At 38.0% G+C, this 24284-nt stretch overlaps 1 protein-coding gene across 8 annotated transcripts in view; it reads right to left on the reverse strand.

Moving 5' to 3' along the window:
* Positions 1-24284, reverse strand: part of FAT3 (FAT atypical cadherin 3) — a 412789-nt gene that overhangs the window by 85327 nt on the left and 303178 nt on the right. For 6 of the 8 annotated variants that reach the window (XM_027897769.1, XM_027897771.1, XM_027897767.1 and 3 more), the window contains exons 5-8: positions 19886-20200; positions 17778-17988; positions 17283-17351; positions 8795-8934 (exon numbers count right to left, since the gene is read on the reverse strand). In XM_027897769.1, the coding sequence (XP_027753570.1) occupies positions 8795-8934; positions 17283-17351; positions 17778-17988; positions 19886-20200 (735 nt within the window). The remainder of the gene's footprint in view (positions 1-8794; positions 8935-17282; positions 17352-17777; positions 17989-19885; positions 20201-24284) is intronic. The other 2 variants (XM_027897770.1, XM_027897772.1) reach the window with 1 other exon arrangement.

Genomic DNA, 24284 nt, shown 5'->3' on the forward strand with positions numbered 1-24284 from the left:
TTTTCTACATGTCTTCTTTAGAACCTTGGTATTAACCCTTGAAGAAATCTGGAGAGCGGGAAGAAAGCCCAGGGTGCTGCTGTTGCTGCCTATTCCACCCATTTCTGTATATCACAAGCTGACTCTGGTAACTAATAATAATCACTATTTTGCAAACTTTGCCTTTCACAAGTTATGTTATGGGTGTTTGGCTCTGATGACATTTTGTAGTTTTCACGATTGAAGAAGTCACTCCCTGGAGAAAATACGCTTTCCAGACTTTGTATGCCATTATTGCTTTGAGCAGTGTGGCAGCAAAACCCTTGACAAACTGTGTAATACTGAAAGCTGAAATGTAAAGGGTTGACTCTTTTCCAGTGCTGGAAACAAGAAGATCTTTAGCAGAATACGCCCATGAAAGCACACATCTAATTTTACAGTAAGTGAAATGGAACAATCTTTTTATTCAAAGGCTTTGAAATAAGAAATAGTCCAATGAACGACACGGGAAAGGCCACGCACAGGACTCCTCCCTTAGAATAGGGGACTTGAGCCATCAAGATATTTTCTTTGTTGCTTTGAAAAGTACTTGGAACTTTTTAAGCAAATATTTTATTATTTTGCTTAGTTAAGCCCTGTTCACCCATACTTTCTTAACAAAAGAAAAATACAGCTATACTTTTACTGCAATATTGCACAAATGTTGGCCTCAGAGAGAAATGAAACCTTAGATTTCCATGACATGTGGAAGGGTTTGCAGAATACATTACCACAAGAAATAAGAGCACTTGTAAGCAGAAGTCATAATGAACTAGCCTGGGAACTGTTTAAAAGACAGTTGAAATAAAATGCTCTGTAAGTTTAAATGGCATAAGACTTCAACTGTGTATTCCATATGATTCAATTTTCATCAGATTATGGTACACCAGAGTGAAGCAGGGCAAAACCTATATTAACCTATATTAAGTTATGCTTCAATCTTGGACAGATAGCAATAAACTTTGGGGGAAATACACACTGCTGGGCCTATAATAATGATGAAGAGTTACTTAGCTTTTTATACTTTCATTGTTGCTATATAATATATCAAGGTGTGTTTCTGACCTGACTGAGGAAAAAAAACCCCAAAACTGCAAACCTACATCATAAAAATATGCGAAGAAATTAGTTTTAACGTGAAGGAAAAGCCTGAGGAAAAAATTAAAGACTTCAACTCTAATGGGAGATAGAGCCAGTGCTGAACCAGTTTTGTTAGTGTAATGAAGTGACACTGAAGCAACAGAAGTTGGGGATAATCTGATTACCAGTGTTTAATACTTACAGACATCACCTCGAGCAGTTTTGATACCCTCAGTCCTTGATAGGTACCACTATAACATGGCTGGATTATTTTACTGCTGCACTGTTAACTCAAATAATTTCTTTTTCTTTTAATTCATGGATAAAAACTTTGTCATGTATCATTTTAGGTAGTCTAACAAAGAAGTAAAATCTTTTCAAATGGACTGAAAATACCAAAAGTGTTTGATTCTGCTGTGGCTAGTACAGTACAACCTATATTTAACAAGTAAGCTTCTGTGTGACGGACAGGCTTGCATCCGTGAATTTTTTAAATTTTTAACATTGTTTTTTAACAATGTTTTTAACATTGGTGTGTGCAAGCTCAAGCTATTCTGGAAGAAAAAAAACCCAACAACTTACAGATGCACACCAATGTACCCTAAAGGTACTGCTGCAGAAGAGACATGCTATTTTATTTGTGTGGTGTGTGATCACCCCAGTGCAGGCATTCACTTCCCATTATATCTAATGCATTTTGGGATCACTGGCAAATTGAGAAAGCAGAGGAGAGAGAAAGGTTTATCCATTCCAAAGCTTGCACTGTGACTGTGCAAGCCACAGCTCCATGATTTACGCCTTCACTAGACTGCACAAACTAAACAGGGTGGGACTGGATCAGAATCAGAGACTAAGGGTAACCTATGAGACTACAGAAATTACAATGTGGATTCACAAAGCAGCATTTCTTCCCACTGAAAAAGGTCTAAGCTAATGCCCTGATACACATGATTGTGCTTGGGGAGTGAGTGCAAAGCACAGAGAGGCAAAAAGATAAAAAAATTAAGGTCCTCGTTTCCTGTGGTCATCAAACTTGCAGGGAGCTATGCACTTAAAATTCCTTTGATCATTTCCAGAAAAGAGCTTACTTTCCCTTTTTTTATTATTTTTTTTTATTTTCTCTCTTTCACTTCACATCTACTGTAAAACTGATCAAGTGCCTTTTTAAGTGGCAAGCACCTTCCTCTCCAGAGACAACAGTATTTTAAATGATTTGTCAAGTGATCCACATTGAAATACACGTTATTTATTAGTTACTCTGCACTTCCACAGCCAGTTCCATTTGGAGATGAAAAGCGGGGGGTCAGAGATGCTAATGAATAAAGAAGTCATTACTGATGACAATTTCTTCTATTAAAGCAGTTAAGAATATTTCTAATTTTTGTCAGCTGTCCCTTAAAATCCCCAAAACTCAAATGTAATTTTATCATTACAGTCTCTCCTTTAATAGAGGGGGGTGGATTTTCCTTGCAACAAAAGAAAGTTAAATTATGTATGGGAATACTGATTATACAAGCTCACTTAAACCCAAAAATGGAACTCTTTAATGTTCTTAAAAATTGAACTGTCTTGGGAGTCACTTGAAACAAAATCAGGTAAAATAAAACGGAATTTAAGTCCCACTTTAAATAGATATTAGTCCCTCAGTCCTTACAACATTTTTGAGGAGTAGGCGACTATTATCCCCGTACTTTGCCCAGAAAGCACTGCCTTGCAGCAAGGTTAAGTGACTTACCAAAGCCACAGGAGTAGTGCAGTAGCAAAGCAAGGGAAGGTGTTTTAGGTTTATTTTTGAGCCACACACTTTTTATTAGGTCACCATAAAATGCCACCTTTGTTATGAAGATTTCCTGCTCCAGCAGGATTACTTCTAGTAAGGTGTTACTTAAAAAGAGGGGGCAACCTTCTCCTGTAATAATGGACAAATGTGACACTGACATGAACACCAGGCTCATAGAAAACCTGATCCTACAAACATATGTGAAGCTGAGTAAACTGAATGCCACCAGATTGTTAATATGAGGAAAGTTTCTCAAATTCATTTACTGGATGCCAAATTTAGGCATAAACTCTTGGTACTACTGGCAAATTTCCAGTGACTTTAGAAGGGTCATCACTCTGCTCCCTAGAGTCTTAAGCTCTAGCCAGCTGGTAGCACATCTTTCACCCCAAATCAAGTGTTATACTTCTGAAATGACTCAAAGACTCACAGTATCTTTGTAATTTAATACTTTCTACATACTTATTTCCAAATGGAAGATACAGTAAGAATGATCTGTATTGCGTAAATAACCTTTATGGCTGTGCAGGTGCCTGGGGTGTTAGTAGTGACAATACCCATTGCCGTAGAATCAAAAACAGGCTTTAAAAGTTTTCCAACCCATCTCCGAAAGGAGATGAACGGAAATGTTTACTACTGGTTTGTCACTAAGTAGGGATTCCTCTTTGCAGAGGGCTGTGCAAGATTACTGACTGAACTACTTTTCATTGATAAACATTAGCTGCAAGTCTTTTTTCCACGCTCATAAAGCAAACATGCAGCAAAGCAGTCTCTGCCTGGTTCTCCTTTAAAGCCCCTATCTTTTCCAGTGCATCTTGGGCTTCAGAAAGGCAGGCTTGCCTCCTTCTGCTTCCTTTGTGTGAAGCCTAATTTATAGTCTGAACAAGCACCTCGCTATAAAAGATTTGCTTCTCCCTGCTCACTTCCTATTTCCCACAGTTAAAGAGAGTTTCAAATAAAGGATTCATGGGCCTCCAAGCTTACAAATTAGGCAAAGTAACACTCAGGGCATTAGCGAAGACTTTGTACTCAAAATGGTAAGTGAAAGACCTAGAGAAACACAATCAAATTAAAGCAGGACAAAACCTAATGCAGGAAGTCTCTCCAAAGCTGTTTTTAATGTTGCCCATAACAAATACATTTGCTTTAGGGACAAATGTATTTGAGTGAAAACTGGGTAAATGCCAGCAGCTGCTTTAGGGACATTTGAAGCTGGAAGAATCTGTTGGCTAATTGCTTGGTCTGGGCACCATGTTGTAGTACAACCTATTAAGTGCCTGAATTATTTAAACTCAGGTTGCACTTCAGTACAGGTTTTGAAATCTATTTTGATTTAATACTGCTTTCAATAGTTTTACCACATAGCTTTATTTTCTACTTCCTGACAAGTTGTTCACTCCCCCAAGCCCCAACCTTAACATAAAAATGCAGTTTCCCTACCAACCTCAGCGGCCAGTTATTTATAATTTACTGTGCCCTTTGTGTTATGTTAAAACAGAAAGAAAAATCTTTGTTTCACAGGCAAGGAAGCGCTGAGATTCCTGGATGTGACAGAAAAAAAAGTCAAGGATGGGTCAGTTCTAGTCTGGAGGAAACATTCAACTAAGCAAAAGTGAAAAACTGAATTGAAACCTCATATCTCCTTGTCTGCCCTAAGAGAATCCACAGCCCGGAACTGTTTCTGGCAGGCCCTAATGTCTTATCTACATTTTGGCCATGTTCCTCTAAGAGGAGCTTTTCACCATTCAGTTAAAAGAACCACCCTCACTCAGAGTGATTGATCAGCTCCTCTTTGTTAAGAAAATGTTATAAAGAGAAGGTGTTCTCTGAAGGGTGAGACTGAAACTCACAGTTAAAGGTCAATCCTCAGCACAAGAATAAATAAAAGTCCACAACTTCTTGCAAAGGGAGAGAGACAGAAAGGCGTAATAAGCATAACTTTTTTCATCTGCTCTTCCAGTCTGGTTGGCTCTAGCTGAAGGTATTATAAGAGGTCTAAGTTTTGATCTGCAAAAACATTTTGGAGAGAGATGCATGCTATTCTCTGAGCGCCCACTCTACCGGAAAATAGTGAGATGGTTTTGAAGTAAGTGAAACTAAGGTGCTTTTTGCCTGCTATCTTGGAAGCAACAGCCTTCATGCTTTAAAGCATCTTTGCTATACCAGTTAGGATGATGAGAAAGAAGGAGAAGGTAGGAAAACACACAAGAAGTAAAACTGTCTTTTTCATATAATACCATCACTCCAGGAGGCTGTTCTCAAAAGAGATAACAATCTGCTAGGGCAACATTCTCAATAAAAGTGAAACGTTATCATAACTTAGATGATTGTTCAATTGTTCCCCATTGTACTCTACTTCTGTGGGTATTTTAGTAAAACTCAGCAGTATGTACTACAAATAAGTAAATAAATGTCATTCCTCTCTTGTGCTTGTATGTAAAAGATTTGAATTGTTCAGTAAAAAGAAGGATTTGGGATAAACCTGACTCGTGACCAGGAGAATTTCTATCGTTGTACAGTCAAAGTTAGTCAAAACTGTGGTACAAGTAGGCATCTAGGTCCCACTACACTCATTTCTTGCTGGGACAGTCGTCTCTCTGCTCAAGCAAGGGCAAAAGACTCCTTTGCAGCCCAAAGGGAGGTGATGGCAGTGGCAAGGAGAAGAATCCTGTGCAAAGCTTTCCTGTCTCTCTAGCATACGGGATGCAGAAACCCTGACCCCTCCCCAAGGCTAACAGCTTGCCTGGCAGCTGCAGGAATTGTGCTTCCTGAGGATTTAGAGCAAAGGCACACCTTCAGCCTTTAACAAATGACAGCATGGCCTCAAGCAATCATGGGAAAAAGAAAGGGAAAAAAACAAAAGCTCTCCCTGGCTAAGTCAGGAGACTTAGCCATCCTAGAAGTTAATCCCCATGACAGAAGTTTTATACCCACACTCCAAATACATAAATCAAACAAGTCAACATTTGTTCATACTTTCCCTCCTTCATCCCTATCTAAACCAACCATGCTGCTGGCACAGCTGGGGCTCAGCTGAACGGGCAGCACCGTAAATGGCAGCAGCTCAACAAGTCCTGGCACTCTGGTTCTCACTTTGGAGACTGTACTCCTTTTGGAAACCTTGATCATGCCCAAACCAATCAGGCTTTCCGTTACACAGGAAGTTTATAACTTTTTTTTTTTTTTAAATTTCCTCTTTTCACAACAGTGAAGTATTATTGCAACAGATGTAACTTTTAAATCAAACTGATCTCCTTCCTCTCATGGTACAGTAATGAACCATGTGCTCAGTAAGGCATGAAGGAAGTGAGCAGTTTAGTGGAGTTTAAGGCATGCAGGAACACTACTGAAGAAACTTCCCCAAGTCCATACCAGGGATCACGTTGCCAAAACAAAAATCTTTGGCATTTTTATGCTGTATTTTACCATCTCCAACTATATAACAGACAAATGGCCGGGAGGAGATAAAGGAAAACAGGTGGGGTGGAATAAAAAGCAAGACTGTTCCATTTCACATGGGGATGATCAGCTATTTCATAATAAACCATCACAGTTTGAAAGGGGTCTTTATACTATTTTATTGTTAAACAAGGAGATGAATTTACATAATTGCTTTCAGCCCAGTTCTGTTTCTATCATATCTTCCTGCAGCTACAGTTAAAAATGCATGTATGTGCATGGGACAAAATACTTACAGTGTTTTATTATCAAAACTAAGAATAAGGCCATTGAAAACCATCAGTTGGTGCTATTTTTTTTCTATGATGTATTTTACTTAAACCTATCAGTTTGACCTTTTTTTTTTTTTTTTTAATTATTGTTTCAGAAAGAAAATAAAGTTGAGGAAGGTAACCAAAGGCTCCAAAGTACAGCCAAAAAATACAGAAGGAAAGTTTTGTAAAACGGAGTGATAAATAGGCAGGCCATAATTCTGTCAGTTTTGAGATAATGGCTGCTTTTGAAGTCTCTGTTGTGATGACCAAAGTAAACACATTCACAGATATCCTGGCCACAATTAAATAATTAAGCAGTATCCACACTGAGAAAGGAGGTGGAGGGAAGAAGGGTCTGGATCCGCTAGTGATTATCTAATGCTATACTATTGCAATCTGAAATGACAATCTTACATTCCTAAATAGGTCACATCACTGTTACAAAGCATGCTCAGGCTTCTTTTAGAATGCAACAGCTTTACTGAAATATGTTTTTACCATATGTTTTAATTAAAAATGTAAGGGTTTCGTCCAAATAGGTTTTGAGGACTGTTATATGGGTCAATTTATTAAATCAAAAGCAGCAGAAACAATAAACATAATATCCATGAGAAATTACTTGTATCCAGCGTGTTTGAAATTCCCTATGCTTTTTAATATTTCTTCGGCTGAAATGTTTGCAAGAAACAAAAAAGGTCATGTTAGGAATTCAACACCATCTGAAAAGTGGACTGAGAGTGTCGCCAAGATTAAAAAACAAAGAATAACAAAAAAATTACTCAAGAGTTGAAGAAAATGCCTTTTGGAAAGGGAACAAAAAGAGGTCAGTCATTCTCCTTCATTTGTCTACCAGAAGACTGGGAGGGGATTTGAGCATTGTGAGTAAATGCTTCCTGGGGAGAAAATAGTGTTTTTTAAGGAGTTCTTTAATTGAGCAGAGAAAGGCATAACAGGGAATACGGCCAGATACAATCAAGCTTAAAATAAGGGATGTTTTTAGCATAGATGCAATTAACTCTGAAATGGAAAACAGTGGATTTCCCATCACCTAACTTACTATCAACTGCTGTTTTCCTACCAAGGGAGGATTATCAGGAGAAATTATCAGATATTTTAGGGCTGGTTATAAACAGGAAATCATTGAGAAAGCAGTCAATGATTTAACAATCTCTTAGGAAAGCTGGTGCTCTGCCTCAGTGAGTGCAGATTTACATGTGAAATATTTCAACAAAAAGGCAAGGTAAAACAAAGGCATCTGTGTGTGCATGCATATATGTAAATATTAAAAATGTTCAGGCCTTCCTTCTGCATTATAAAGAAGCAAAGAACATCACAAACCTAATTTTTTCATATGCACTTGAGCAGTAACTCAGATGTAGAATTCCAGGTCCTTATAAATCCATATCCCACAACTCCAACTCATATGGAATGATTTTGCTGTTTGAAATCTCCTTGGTGTCATCTGGACCTTAGAGTCCCTGTCCCTCTGCCACGGCCCTGACCATGGCCCAACTCCAGACTGGTTTCCACTGAACAGATACCCAGACACTGTGTCAGGGTCTCTCCATCAAGGATGTGTCAGAACCAGCGTTACCCCAACCCTTCAAGTTTATCTGACGTGACTTTTTAATTGATGAAAGGCACTGAGCCTGATAAGCAAGCTTGGTTTTAAAAGGTTCAGTGGGGCTGTTTTTCAGAAGACAATGTAATTGCAGCCAGTGACACTAAAGGAGAGATCCTTTGAATTTTAAGTTTCGCCTCTGAACAATTTCTTCTCTGAACAATTGATCCTGTGTCCCACATTTGAGTCTTGGGAGGATGAGAGGTATAAACTCCATTTATACAATCAATAGCAATATTCCCCAACACCGCAGAAGCACTATTGTATTTTGGACCATTATGGGGTGACACAATTGTCAAAATCTATGCTTTGCCGCCTGTGATAGGGACTCCCTCAGCTGGAGGAAGGCAAATTACTTTAATGTGAGCATGAAGAGAACAAAAGGAGAAATAACGCTTTGAAACATTCAACAGCCAATTCTTTGCAGCCAGATGGAAAGGCTCTGAAAAATATCCCCTCCATTAGTTATCAGTGGTCTCAAAGGATGAGGTTTTACTTGAATGGAAAAATTATTAATTTTTATAGCATATACATTCCACTCAGAAATGAATAATTTGCCAAGAAAGGAATGTGATATTCTACCTGAGTTGTGGCAATGTTTGTTCCATCGGTGACCTCCACAGTCATATTATACATTGACCTCTGTTCCGCATCCAAGGGCTTTGCAATGACAATAGTGCCCGCTCCCTTCTCCGCGTCGAAAGAACTATCGTAATTCCCTCCTAATTGTTGCACAAAAATACAATCAGATTAGCCATCTCTGGAAAATTTCCATTGAAAAGTGGACATATCTCTTTACTGGCATCCATCTTAACGTCTTGCCTTAGCATACACAGTATATCTAGTGATACTTCTTTGTTCATAACTCATTTATATTTCAAAGCACAGTTTGTATACCGGAACGCAGAGATCATTAAAATGCATTGCCAAAAAAAAAAAAAAAAGAAATCTAACAGTATATTTAAGTAAACTGTAGCTGAGCCTATAAAAAGAATCAAATGTCCATAAGCCCATAAGATGGTAGTTTGGATAATGAACAAGAAAAAATTATCTTTTTTGTATAAAAATCATTCAAGAGGGTTTTATTCTACAAATTTTATTTTCAGGAAATTCTCACTGATGCTTCTGGGTGCAAAGACCATCATCAGAGTTTTTGAAAATCGCATTTATAATCAATTTTTAAAATGCAAATAGAGATCTGTTAAGTTAATATCAAGGAAAATGATAATTAATGGCAGCAAAGGTCAAATTTTACTAGTCTTTTAGGAATTATTCAATAGATCTGACAGGATACACATCCTAAATTCCTTTCCATAAAAAACCCTTTACAAAGCAATGTTCTAACATCCCCTTTTCCTGTTACACACTTAATGATGCAGCAGTGGGAAAACTCCTGAGTCTCAGGTGAAAGATAAAAAAAAAATTCTATTAGAAAGGAAAAAAAAGCTATAAATAATTTGAGATTGAAGAGTACAAGATTTCTCACCCACAGTTATAGTTTATAAATTAGAACCACTCATTATTTTCAAAAGCAAAGCACACACTCCCTGCTGCTAAGCTGTTTCTTACTCATCTATAAAGTGTAATTTATTATTAGTTCAGTCTGAAATTTTAGGAAGCTGGGGACATGGAAAGGTGAAACACAACACTGCTGACAAACGAACTCTTAAGGTATATTTATCACACAGCAAATGCAGTATCACTAGCTACGTTTCCTGACAACCCAGTTCTACAAAGAGGAAAAGCCTTTCAAACCACACTGGCTATAAAACTTATGTAAGCTTCTCAGATCTCGAGATGAGGTCCATAGGTAGAAAAACACTCATTCCATTGACTTTTCTCTGATGCAATATATATAGAGATATATACATGAATGGCTGGTATTACCACAAAATGGCTCTCATTTTACAGCTGGGGACAGAGAAGAGAAGAGAAGAGGAGGGTCTCTCCTACTCTCCCATCTGCAAGGTTTGCTGACCAAAAAGTGGCATTATTCTCAGAAGCAGTCATGAATTTAGTGAGAGGAAAAAGGTTTTGGCAAGCTGAAGACGAGGAGGAATCACAGCAAAATTACAGCCTCCAAATTCCTTAAATTCCTCACTACTACCTCTTGTACAGGCTATTGCAAAGAAAGGGTAAGCTGGAAGAAGCACTTCTCTGTATTTGCCTTGGAAGCAATTCAGGCATTGGGAGAAGAAAGAGGGAGGAGGAATAAGAGTGCAGGTAACCACTTCAGAGGAAAGGCAGAATGTGGGAACTTGTGCCCACTGAAATGATCCAAATGTGGTAGTTTCAGATATGCCAACAGAGTTCCCTAATTTGAATGTATGTATATACATATATACAGATCTAAGCCTAACAGATGCAGTTATGGTTCTCCACAAAAACACTGACACTGGATCTGCTATGATTCATGATGGACAGAGACATTGCTTATTTCCTACTCTCCTTCTGCAAGCCCAAATTTAATGGTTTTTCTCAATTTATATATATATAATATATAATATATATATATAATATATAATATATATAATATATAATATATGTAATATGTAATATATATAATTGCCCTTGACATTTAAGCAATAGCAAGGTGTTTGGACGTTGATTGTATCTTCAGTGTTCTTTAAAAAAGAGAAAAAAAAGTTAGTCTAGAAGAAAGTTTCTCTCCCAATTAATGTTTTAAATTGATTTACTTGAGAAAAATTGCACCATGAAAACCTCCTTTGAAGAAAAGAGTTTGAGATTCATGCAAAGAAATCTCTGTTGAAATGAAGCTAGCCTTGGGACAGTAGGCTCTTTACAAAGAGAATGTTTCATACTGATAACCATGAAAACAAAGTGGAAGTCTATACTTCAATACTGCTTAATAACCATCTTAACAAGCAATCAAAAATTATATGCTATCATCTGGCTTACACTTCCAAAAAAAACCCCTGCCTTCAAAATTTCCAAAAAGTAACACGGAGGGATTAGTAATAGATGTTTTAAACATCTGTTGGCTCAGAGCTGGTTTCACAGTCTATTGCAAATGCACCAACTTCTTCAAGCTGTTTTCATTATGGGAAGTATATTCTTACCCTAACATAAGAATTGAATCCATCATGTGAGTTTTTTATACATTTTTCACATCTTTCAAAACAGTCTAGTGACAAATGAATCTTGGTTGCCAGCCACCCCAGACAATGCACTTCATTTTACATTGAATTGTTTTCTATTAAACAAGGCAGAAAGTGCATCAAACACTGAAGCAGAGATGGATCAGAGAGCATCCTGCTGTGAGATTTGTTATTACAATCTATTTTGGAGAGAAACCCTGATTTATTCATAATTCAGTACGGTACATTTTAACAGACCATGGCTGGATGAAGAACCATGCAGACGGCTGAACTTCTGGGAATAATGTCTGAGATACTGGGTCCTGCCTCTCATCTGCAGTATTAGAGGCAGTCTGGAGGAAGTTTGTACTGCTCCTCAGCTTTCATATACACTCAAAATAGGTCCTCGGATGTGTTAAGTCTATGCAAGGCCTACTATGAAGCACCCACAGAAACATCCATCACAATTATCCTTGAAATACAGGTGGGTGCTGGAGTTGCATGAAGAGACAGGTAATGTTCTTCTGTAAAAACAAACAGGAATCTTCTCTTAAAAACCCTTGCAGCTGGGAAACCAAAAACCACTTCCTTCCAAAGCTGCCCACATTGAGGTTGAAGGGCTGAGCCCCTGGGAGGTGACGGCTGAGAAGGTGTTGGCTTTGGGGTACTTGAGGCTGGTTTTTGAAAAGCGTGCTGCCGTGTCTCCACCACTCTTTTGAAGTGAGCTCATCTGCAGTGCCATAAGCTCCCACAGTATCAATTTTTCCAGTTTTACTATTGGCCATTTAACATTTTCTTTGATCACAATCTTTGGATGAAAGACAGTTAAAGATGATGGCATTTTGTTCAGCTGCTCAGTTTCATTAATGTGAATATTCATTACTTATTCCATTTTCCATGGCACATGCTTTCCTTCTCATTGTCCACTAAACCCTGCTTTCAGATACACAACATGTAGAAGTTGTCTTTGCTAATGTGCCTGCAATTGCATTAGGAAAGAAATATTTCAAATGAAGATAATACATTGAGAGTTCCTCAGGCACTTTTGGAAAATCAGTGACAAAGAAAGTAAGATGATGGAACTGGCAAGTTTGCTAGACAGGATGTCCTGGGAAAGCATTTTAACACTGAGTAACCCCAGAGAGATTTGGATTAGCTGTTGTCTGTAATATCATTGCAGGTTAAAATGTAATGCTGATATATCTTCAATACAGATTAAAGACTTCCCTTAATACACCCTGATTAGACTGAAGTCATTAGAGTAGGGCTTCATGAAAAGTCCACATCTACTTGCAATGCCATCTTTGGATGAGAAGACTTATCATGGTGGGATGATAAAAATTCACGCAGAAAGCACTTTTTCTCTCTAATTGACTCTTAAGATACCCGAAGTCACCTAGCACAGATAGTTATGTCTACACTTTGGACACCTAAAGTAATAAATTTTTAGAACTAGTAATTGTTTATGTTATGTGAAAGCATAACATTGCATTTTCCAATTCTAGCTTTTATCCAGACAGCTGTAGAAACAGCCCCAGGTACAAAAGATCTTATTAGCTGGCCCTCACTACAGATTTCCAGAGCAGATGCAATTTTCAATTTAACTGATAGTGTAGGACACTTAAGAAGGAGAGCTCTTAAAATTGAGCCGAGACAGCTCTGAGCCAACAGACTATAGCTTGTGTTCTTGGTATACAGGTGCTTATATTTTCTGGCTGAGTCTGGAGTGTTACCTGCGTTCTTAGCTTATTTCTTGGCTTCATAGTCACTGTGAGCATATTTTTTCTTCTGACAAAAGTCCCATGTGCTTTGTAAAGAACTAATTTTCCTTTTTAATAAAAAGATATCTAAAAATCCCCAAACCACTGCACCTTGCAAAACTAACAAGAGAGGTGCAATGGACAGGCCAAGGAAAATGTCCTGACCTGTTAGAAGGGGTTTCTAGAGGTCAGCTAGAGAATTTTCCTACGGCAAGATAAAATGCAGATCCCACATTACCACAGAATGTGGGCTCTGCATCTCAGTCCTTTCAAATTTCAATGCTGAGACTTTTTAATTTTCAAACATATTCTGCCTATACTGTATTTTGCTCTATTAATTAATTTTTTTGGTAGTACTTTTCTTAAATGTGGTTCATTAATGGGAAGATGCTGAGCCTCCCTATATTTCTATCAGCTCCTGATATGCAGTTGAAGATGGGATCATGCTATTGTGAGAAATTATTTTCTCCTCTGAGAAGAAAACATGGAGGACTTGTGAAAAAATGAGTCCCATGTGAGGACTTTTTTCCATCTTTTCCAGTGGAATGATCCAGAAGAGTGGGACTGAATACAAATCTCAGACATATCTGATGACTGTGGAGAATGACTTGTTCAGTCTTAGATGCAAAGATTGATCACACTGAACTCTGAAGGACATCCCCAAATCAAATACAAGCTAAAACCTAGCAAGAGTCTTCCTTCATTGGTAGATAGCAAACAACATACATACTTTATGTTAAAACTTAATAGAGCCAGGATATACTGAGATCCTCACAGAAGTCTCATTTGGCCTACCATGCCACAGTGGACAAGTGGACAAGAAGGGAAATGCAGGAGATGATCTAATTTAGAGAATAGTCACCTAAACCACATTTTCTCAGGCCAGAGAAGATTCTTACTTGTCTTGTCCCAAAGTAAGCTAAGAGCAAGAACAGTGATGACAAACTGTGCCAATTGTTACAATTCTCACATTGCTCAGAGCAGAGAATTAGAGCAAAAACACAGAAAACTAATTCACCCGGAAATCAGAAGTGAGTCTGAAGTACCTCTAGGATTTTCAGAAAAATCAGCAAAGCCAAAATTTTCATTTCTTTTGTTTTCAAAGAAGATGTAATAAACTTAATAACTGCCTCAAGAAAAAAAAAATTCATCTACCGATTTTGTTAATCACAGTAAATATTAGTAATATGACATGCAAATATTATTCTTCTATGTGCTATATCATGCTAAGAAGAAAGTAATGTGGACTGAATTTTCAGATAAAACTACTGTAAAGAGAATCAAAGCCTTGAGTTTGCTGCTAAGAAGCTGAAAGCAAGGGCATAAAAAGCAGAAAAGAAAGCAGAAAGGTATTTTAGATACTTCTTGCAGAGGATTATTCAAAGGAAACTAGGGAGCAACATGTTTTTGACATTAATGACAATTTGCAGCACTGTGAATTAAATGGACAATTAACTAAAATTAAAAGATATTAAAATTATTGCCATTTAAGCACCCTTGGTAAAAAGTTCTGATGTGCTTTCAAAGTTTGGCTGCCCTTACAAAGGCACAGGTTGGGGGAAGAACGAAAGATAAAGGGAGGACTGTTTGGAAAACCAGAGAGATGTTGTGCAACATGCTACTTAAGCAAAAACCAGCACCATGCAGCCTAGCTCCAATGTCAAAGTAGTCATCACACCATTCCCACCACTAACAAAGGGAAAGACAGAAAAGGATCAATTTACATGGGAGAAATAAAGGTCTCTGACTTATCTTGGAGTTCCCATTGAAAATTAGTCTCTCATAAATGACAATAAATTTAACACAACTGAAACAACCTATGTTTATGGCTTTCACATTGTGGGATTTGCATGAACTGAGAATGGCGTTGAATGCAATCTGAAAACAGAAAACCGGTATGACATCTCAACTATTGCCAATTAAACTAACAAAAACAAACAAACAAAAAGCTAAGCATCCTGTCCCTCTCTAGTCCACAAAGGGAAGATGACCTCCCTGCCTACAAGGCATCTTTCTCTCTTGGAGCTGATTAACTCAAAAACTTAAACAGTTACTTAAAGTGTATATAATTTCGGTGCAAAGTTAGGCAGACAGAATACTATATAGCCAATCTTCATCTGCCCACCCTCCTCTTTTTCTTTAGCTGGGAGAAGGTGCATGTTATACATTAAAAAAGAGATCCTCTGGAATTCCAATGCCCATTTAGTTTGAAAAGGTCATAAAGATAAAGGTCAAGCTGCAAACTCTATATTAAACCATGCCTCTACAAAAGCCTTCAGGGTTTTTGTTGACATTACGGTGAACTGTGCACAGAGGTTCTGAATCACAAAATATCAGATGGAGCAGGATCAGGTCTAGATTTTACAGTAGCACAGAAACCATCTCTTGCATCAGCAGTCCCATATAGCTTTCCATACATGACAATTAAATTCTACTAATGTCCCTGGTCTTTCATTGGGCTTTTCAGAAATAGAGCATTTGTTCCCCAAAAAGGAAAGTGTCACCATTTCCCACACGCACACACACATGTTGATACTGAGGAACAATAAGAAAAAGTGGTTTTTGATACTGACACTAACTAGTGGCAGCAGAGATAATCTAAATACACAGTGTTCTGCTCTGTAAAATTCTCAGGGTCAATTTTGTCTTCGCACATTGTATGCCAAGTGTCTGGAACAACAAGCCCTTCTGCATGTCCAGGACTGTTGGCTATTCCTATTAAATGACAAATTTAAGGTTTAAATTTTATAATGTTCTCCCTATAATCTCTGTTTGTTAGGCAAAAATGAAATATTATTATTACTATTAGGTGTTGCCTGATTGCAAGTGACTAATAATGTAAAAGAATGCAGGGGTAGAGGAGGGGCTTCTCTGAGGACTTAACAGATGCAGCATTTTAATGAGAGTTGGTGAAGTTGCCATGGAAAGGACCAAAAGGAGTCTAGCAAAAGGTTCCAATAGGAAAAAAGGTGTCAATGACATCAAAAAAGATGTATTTCTCCTGGGATGAAAATTAGGGTTAGTGAGAAGGGAATGGAAATGTAAACACTAGATAACAAACTGCATGTAGTGTACTGAAGCAACCGAGGGAATGGAAGGAAAACTGTAGGAAACATATGCTGTCTTTCCCCAGGGACTAGCAGGAACCCTAGAACACAATAATAGCTTTGGGTTTAATTTTAATATGGCTGGCACATCAGAAACCGTGGTACAAATTCAAAGAGGAAATGTTGCTGCTTCTGTCTTTCATCTGCACAAATTGGCTACAAAGGGCGGATGAAAACAACTCTGACAGACCCTTTCTCTTGTGGTCCCTGTCCTTCCTGTTGGCTAAACCCATTTGCAAATAGCTCTGCTGAAATGAGAGTCATGCTCAATCCCTGTAAATCAAGACTGCTGATGCACGCTTTCCACTAAATCTGTAGCAAAGGCTTTTTGTTTCTCTAATCTTTCATATAGTATTTGCTTTAAATACATTTAAATAATATCACTTTGTGCACAGGCGCTCTTTTACATCTAAGGGTATACAAACATTACATACAAGCATCTGCAAATATTAAGAGGTAAAGTCATTTAGCAGGGGAAATTCTCACTTTGGAGATGTTAAATGAGTTACTTTAAATGGCACAACCAAATTAGCAGCAGAAGTGGGAAAGAAATGCCTAGGAACATTGACTCACATTTCTCTGCTGCAACCGAGACCCTTTACTCCTTGTCGTTTTGGCAGCTAGTGGCATTTCCCTGTGATTTTAAGAGTTTTATGGCTTCCCCTCTATTTTGCTAAGGATATTTATCCCTTCCTATTTTTATAAGGAATTTGATGTAAGGCAATTTTGTGCTTGAAATCTCACATCAAAACACATTTCTCCGTTTCAGCTTGCATTCAAGACAAACTTTTGGTGGTTCCATTTGTAACCCATATGTTGAGGCATTCCATTCTGTTTCACAGTTAAATGGATGGCACTGGACTGTGAAAAGTTTGAATTAATTATTTGTGATAAACTGTGGAAAATCCGTGAATAAAATGATAATAATTGGACACAAATATGGTAAAAGCTGTCATAGAAAGAAACGCAGCACAACCATGTGTCGCATCACATCCTGTCACAGGCACTTATGAAAGATGTAATATAAATTGTCTCAAAAAACTTGCAAAAATAAAAGGCAGCCTGGATAGTTGTATTTTAGCAAATGTGTTTGCACTAAGGGTACCTTCTGTTGAACAGTTCTGCCCACAAGCTGTCTGTAGAATATAGAACATCTCTCGAGCATGCTTGCCACCTTGAAGCAGGGCAGTCGGAAGCAGAAAAAAAAGAACAGAATGCAGAAAAAAAGGTGAAGAAAGAGAGAAATGAGGGACAGCAAGTCTAAGTACCATAAATACATTTAGAAATGAGATTAGCAAAGTATGACAATAGAATTTAAATGACAGACAACATTAAGATTGCAGTAAATAACATAGTATGAAAAAAAAACAATTCAGCCATACAGCGCTCTTTTTTCAGCTTAGCTAAGAAGTCATAACAAAAGCAGGAATAATATTATTATTGTTATCACTATATTAAAATAGCATTTTCATTTCACCATTACAAAAGTGGATTTAATTGGGGGGGACCATTTCATGGTTAGTTTTCTTGCTCTCAAAACCACACGTCCACATGCTTTACTTCTGAAGCATCCTCCTCGCACCACTGGCTCCCAACTTACCGACAATATCAAACCAGAGAGGGATGTTAGATGGCTGCACTGAGACCACCCCGACAATCTCTGTCACTTTATCACTTTCCATGATGGTGAAGTTGTAAAAGGGTTCATCAAAAGTCAGGGGCATGGGTGAGGGCGCAGGTTTTTTTATCCACTCAATATGGAGACGAGCAGTTGAAGATTTTTGGGGCCGGCCATTGTCCACTGCTTTTATCTGGCAGGTACAAAGAAAAGAGGGCTCAGGCTGAGCATCCCAGCTTGACAGTTCTGACCTAATTCTATTGCATGATGATAACTTCTTGGAAAATGGCCTTTGTAATCCTATATGTAAAATCCCATGAAAAAAGGAGGAAGATAAGCACTTATTTCTCCAGTCTCACTTTTTTTTCTTTTTTTTTTTTTCTTACGCTTTAATATTAACTGATCAAATGATTTTAAACGGAAATGTTTTGTTTTAGAAATGCTGGTGTATGGCCTCCTGGAGATGCAATTCAAGCGCTTCCCACACAGCTCCTCCTCTTCAGAACCAGTTTTCCTATCCAATTTCATCTTAACCCAGCTCCTTCTTGCATCAAAGCTGTAAGCTTTATAATGACCCATTGTGAGACCATGCATTTGCAAAACATGCTCACCCAGAGCATGTTTGATTGCTTTTAAATGGCATCTGTGTTGCAGATAAGACTGGTTATTTTTTATTTTATATAATTCCTTATATTGCTTTCCTCAGGATCTTTAATTGAGTTAAATAAGTTTCAGGTCATTTCCCCCACTCTCCAAAACAAATCTAATTTAAAATATTGCCATATTTTATTTTATATTATTTCTCCTCTCTGTCATGTTCATTAGGAGTTGCTATGCTTGGTGCTAATTCTTTTTATTATAAAGTCTTCTAGAAAGATGAATAGACTTGATATTTGCATGGCATGCTTTATGGATTTAGCACAGCAAAGACAAGATGAGCAGCAACAAACATTGGGCTTAAGAGAAGGATGAATGCAGGTTACAAAATGGGTGCTTAGGAGGATAACATCAATATTAACCAACGGGCTTTTCTTTTAAAACTAAAGGAAATGTTTCTGGCTATATAGGACCACAGGTGTAATTATGTTGTTACTATACCTGTTAAAAATGAGAAATGATTTTTTTTTCTGAAATGCTTTATCCTATGCCTTCCTCTGAAAATATCTTAAGTGGGTTTGATGCTAACACTCACCTCCCTGCTCCATTCTAGGCAGGCAGGCCCTTAGGAAAAAGATGCTGTGATGAGCAGTTTCAAGGTAGAAAATTTTCAGTTGTTGTATTATTATAAGGGTCAGATCTCAGATATGACTTTAAGCTCTCCAGAGGGGAAAGTACTCACTCACTTAAAGGCTGCTCTACTCTGATACTAAGTATTTCTCAATATTTTGTTATTTATTCATTTGCCTAACGCAGTTTCCAGTTTTATGAAGGTATCCCAACAGAGACCTGCTACTGTAATTTTTTCCAACTCCTTAACTACAACTTATTGCCTTATTTCTGTAGAGTGCTCAGTCCAGCCTTATATTGCTTTATATCAACCCCATCATATTGTATTCTCCCTTTCTTTGACTTTGACTACATAGTTTGAAACAATGTTGATGAAGATGTCTTTTAGCTGAAATTGCCACCATATTTAAACTCTTTAATATGTAGAGAAGGGTACCAAAACCCAGAGTACACAGTACTCCTCCTCTCTTGGGTGAAGCTACCAAATTGAGACAGTACAACTGTGTCCACACAAAAAGTTAACACCTGTTCACAGCTGCATCTGCCCACCTCATGATACAACTTTGTGAGCAGACAAGTGCTTGGTCTTCAGTTCTGTGTATTCAAGGAAATGGCACATGCCAACAAGTTGTCTTAACACTCTGAGAGTAGTTCACTACCTGCAGTAGTATGAGCGATCTCTCAGACTCAATTTTTTGTATATGAATACTAGATTTCTTAATACATCAGATCTTAATAAGTCAGATCTTACATATAGGTCATACAGTAAAAACAGTCATATACCACGCTTTATACAGGAGGGTCTATTTCTAAAAAAAAGTCAGTCAAATCATGGGTTTGTATGTCAGTAAAAAAGCACTTACTGTTAAGATGTCATAACTCCCTGCTGTGAACTGCTTTCTGGAAGAAACCATCCCTGTTTTGGGGTCAATAAAGAACTTCCCATCATCATTTCCATCCACAATGCTGTATGAGATTTCTGCATTAGGGCCTTCGTCTTTGTCAAAAGCAAAAGCTCTGTAGATTGGCTCCCCTCTTTTCTTACGGTCCCGCTCTGGCAGCTTGACCTGATAGACTTTCTCTGGAAACTGTGGTTTGTTATCATTCTCATCCAGAACCTGGACCACCACCCAAACAGAGGACTGCTTGGGAGATGTGCCCCCATCTGAGACGGTTACCTGAAAAACAGCAGTAGAGGTTATTCTGAATAGCTTACAACAGGACTTCATAAATTAGAAAAAAACATAAAACATAAGGAAATACCTTGCCCTCCCCAAATTTAATCTGCACTGCAGTTTACAAACTCTGCTATGTATGTGAAACATGCTCACTATAAATGAGCCAGGTACTTAATTCAAATTTGTCCACAATACCAAATCCAGGAATTTCTTACTTTTGAGATGAACCTGGAATGGGGAACATGCACTCCAGGAAGCTATTTCTCCTAACATATATCTCAAATTCTACAAGTTTGTCTCAGAAGGGAGAAATGGAATTAACCCATTAAGCAGGATCCCTGCTTTTTTTGCAAACAAATTTTAAAGTTTCTTCAGTCATGGAAAGAATTTGAAAGATGTATTTCTTCCTAAATCCTAAAAGAACCTCTAGCACTTTTTTTCCCCATTAATTATTTGGAATTTCTTAACCAACAAAAGAATTTCTGTCAGTTCTTTTCATTCACTATCCGAGATGTGACAGCTCATTAATTCCAAACCTGCTTTTTATGATTGTAAGGAGCACAGAGAGGCAGGTAACAAAAAAATTCTGCTGCATTTTGTAAAGAGTGCACTGTGCTGCCAGAAACATGTAAGAAATAAAATCTTTGAGATGAAAGTTAATTAGTAATTTAGCTGCAACTTAAACAGAATTACTAATAATTTTCAATATGAAAGACTGTGGAAGTGAAATGATTCAAGATCAACAAGCCCTCAAGAGATTTAATAATATGCCTTCAAAATGAAATCAATATGTTTCAAACTTCTCTCTCAATATTTCGATTGCATTTTTTAATGAGAACGAAATAAGGCAGAAACTTATTTCTGTTAGCATGAAAGAAGTTCAAATTTCATTTTCAGTTACATATGCTACCATGCCAAATCCCACAGTAGCAATTTTTTATGATAGTGAGCCAAGATATTACACACCCTTCCGTGCTCATACCAATCATCACACATTGACTGGTTTGCTGGTTAACTTCCTCATGTTTTATTTTTCCTTAAAAATTTCTGTGTTCCCTTGAAAATCTAATAGTCCTGATATTCAATCTGTAGCCAAAGCAAAGTTTTCTGGGAATAATGTCCTTTGGCATTGTCCCATCCTTGTGTTTACAAGTCTAAACTTCGGGTAATTCTGATATAACGCTGAAATCAGCAGAAAACTCGTGTTTTCTATAGGAAAGGTAAAAGACATTTCCCATTTCCTGCATTTAACTCCACTGAATAGCATTTAAAATTTTGAAAGGCTGCACACATGGCTGTGAATCTGCCTTTCCACTCGGTGAGAGCCACACCACCAGGGACTTCAGTCTCTTCACCACTTTGGGAGAATGTCAGTGCTCCTGCAGTAAACAAAAAGCCAGTTCTGCCACTTCTCCTATTAAAAGCTTTCAGGATACATAACTTATGTCCCACATAGAGGTTGATCCTATTTCTGTTCTACTCTGGTGCAACCGGCCAAGCTCTTGGCCAGAGCACAGGTTAACAAAGAAAAACCTTTTTTGGGATTTCTCCACAGAGAAAACAATCAATAACGCCAAGCAGTACAGGCTGTACTGCATAGAAACAATCAGAGACACACTAATCCAAACTCAAAAAATGTCAACTAAATGCTTTTTTAGGGGATAATGTTCTTGCATTAAAAAATATTGGCAAGATTCTGGAAACTCTTGTTCTCTAAACAGATCATACAGTATTTTTTAAAAACAGGCATTTTCTGCAACCTGCTATCAGCAATCTACAAAAAAGGTGTGTGAGAGAGATTAAGAGTTTATAACCAATCAGGATAATAAAATTTCTGATAACCACAGTGGTATAAGCAGTCAAGCAACTATGATGAGAAAAACCTACTTAACTCGAGAGACTGCTCAAGAAATGAAGCATTCTCCTGTCTTACCAGTAAAGTCTCACAGTTTGTTAGGTTACTGCCAAAATCTTCACTAATATGGTGTTGTGGCAGTAAATACATGTGTACATTTGTATGTTTTTGTAAATCCAAACTTGAGGGAAATCTATTCAATAAGAAAAAAGTTGTACTGAAAATATTTCCTGACAGCTAACAGAAAACAGTAATGGCTATAAACAAAATGTCAGTTCATTATAAAAATTAACATAGAAGGCCTGAAGTTAGTCAGTTCTACTCAGGCTAAAACTTTACATCCCTGGAGAGGAAAATGTTAGGTATCAGCTAAACCTTTTTCTCTGGGGGATACTCAAAACTTTTTAAAATGACAGGATGCAGCTTCACTCAAAAAGTTCTGAGTGCCAGACACTGGAGCTGAAATTCTTCTTTTGCAGGCATGTAAATTAATTAATAAAAGCCTCCATCACACCAGTGGTGTGATTATTTCCCTAACTGTAAATCTGCACCCCAACTGACCCCTTTTCTCTGCTCCAATCAGCTTGACTCTAGCATGGCTATTCAGCTTCAAGCTGTAAACAAGGTAAAAGAACTGCAAAAATTTCCTCTACCCTGCAGAATAAAAACACCATGATAACACATTAAAATAGACCAACAAGTTGCTGCCAGTTCAAAAATTGTTCCCAGACAAAAACAGGGAGGACCAGAAGGGTCGTTCAGCACATTGCTCTGCAAATACCATTTCCATCAGGACACAGTATCACACCAGCATTTAGGGGCCCCTCTAACCAAGGCAATTTTGATTCAGACATTACCATAGTTTCCAGCAAAACCGTTAAACAGCTGAAAATTACAGTGAAAAGCAACCAGGGAAAGGAGGGAACTTGGGATGTTCATAGGACAAAGATACAAAAGCTAATTCACAGCTGGTATCTCTGGAAATCTGAAAGACAGATGTGCAAGACACAGGAGAGCTTGCAGGAGAGAAGCTGTAATTTAGGGCCAGTGAGGTTGTTTTGTTTAGAAACGTGCAGATAGCATGACAGGGGAAAAAACAGAAAAAAAGGTGAATGACAGACTGTCTCAAGATATGTTTGTCAAGATATGCCATCAAAAACCAAACAAGAGGTGAATCTCACAGTAATCAAGATGGGAAAATGGTAAGGACCAAAATTATGGCTTTTCCAGAGGAGATGAAGAATAGCTGCTTAGTCAGCATGTGCCTTCCTAAATGTTGAACACATCCAGACTATGTGCAGAGGCTGGTACCCGGATACAACTGCTGCAGACAAGCAAGCTGCTCCTTAACCATGTGCAAGCTGAGATGGACCAGCCAGCTACTGTCCTCTCCGCCCTTCTGGTTAGATATTGCTGCTCACGCTGTGTCAAGGAAGCCTAAACAGAGGATACGACCTCCCAAAGCTGGTATAGGGCCACAAAAGCAGCTGAATTTGGAATCTCTGACCAATCATACAAAGGGTTGATCCATTCAACAAGGGTGGAATGTCTTAAAAGGCACGTGATGACATATTTAATAAGGTTTGAATGCGACAGACAATGAGAATAATATGACGTTTTATAGCACTTTCATGGGGAAATCCTAAGGATCACTGCTGTTTTCCCACAACATACAGACAGTTCCACTACAGTTTTCTCCAGAAAATCAGCACTTTCTGTCAGGTATTTACATTTACCCATTGACTTTACTGAAATATATCAGCCAATACACATATAGGTATTGGTTACCTGGAAATTTCTTTGGTAGAGTAACAACATTTATACATCCCTTACAATGTTTCCTACAGCTGGATGGACCAGGACAAGGCCTCCTCAAATTCCCTCTATTAACCTCAGATATGTTTCTTTTGAGAAAAACACACAAAAATATCTCCTTCTGCAGAGTATGATAAATTCAATGTAATAACAGAATTGTCAAAATCCAAGTAAAACAATTTCCACTTCTGCAGGACCTACTTCAGTAGGTTTGGCCTATAGACATTACCACACCCTTTCCTACAGAGTCATAGAATCTGCTGACTTGGAAGGGACCCGTAAGGATCATCGAGTTCAAGTCTTAGCCCTGCATAGGACCATCCTAAAGAGTCACACCATGTGCCTGAGAGTCTCATCCAAATGCCTCTTGAACTGTCAGGCTTGGTGCTGTGACCACTTCCCTGGGCAGCCTGT

The sequence above is a fragment of the Empidonax traillii genome, unplaced genomic scaffold, assembly GCF_003031625.1.
Source record: "Empidonax traillii isolate 1590-97213 ecotype Southwest subspecies unplaced genomic scaffold, ASM303162v1 scaffold560:size1140492, whole genome shotgun sequence".
NCBI lineage: Eukaryota > Metazoa > Chordata > Aves > Passeriformes > Tyrannidae > Empidonax > Empidonax traillii.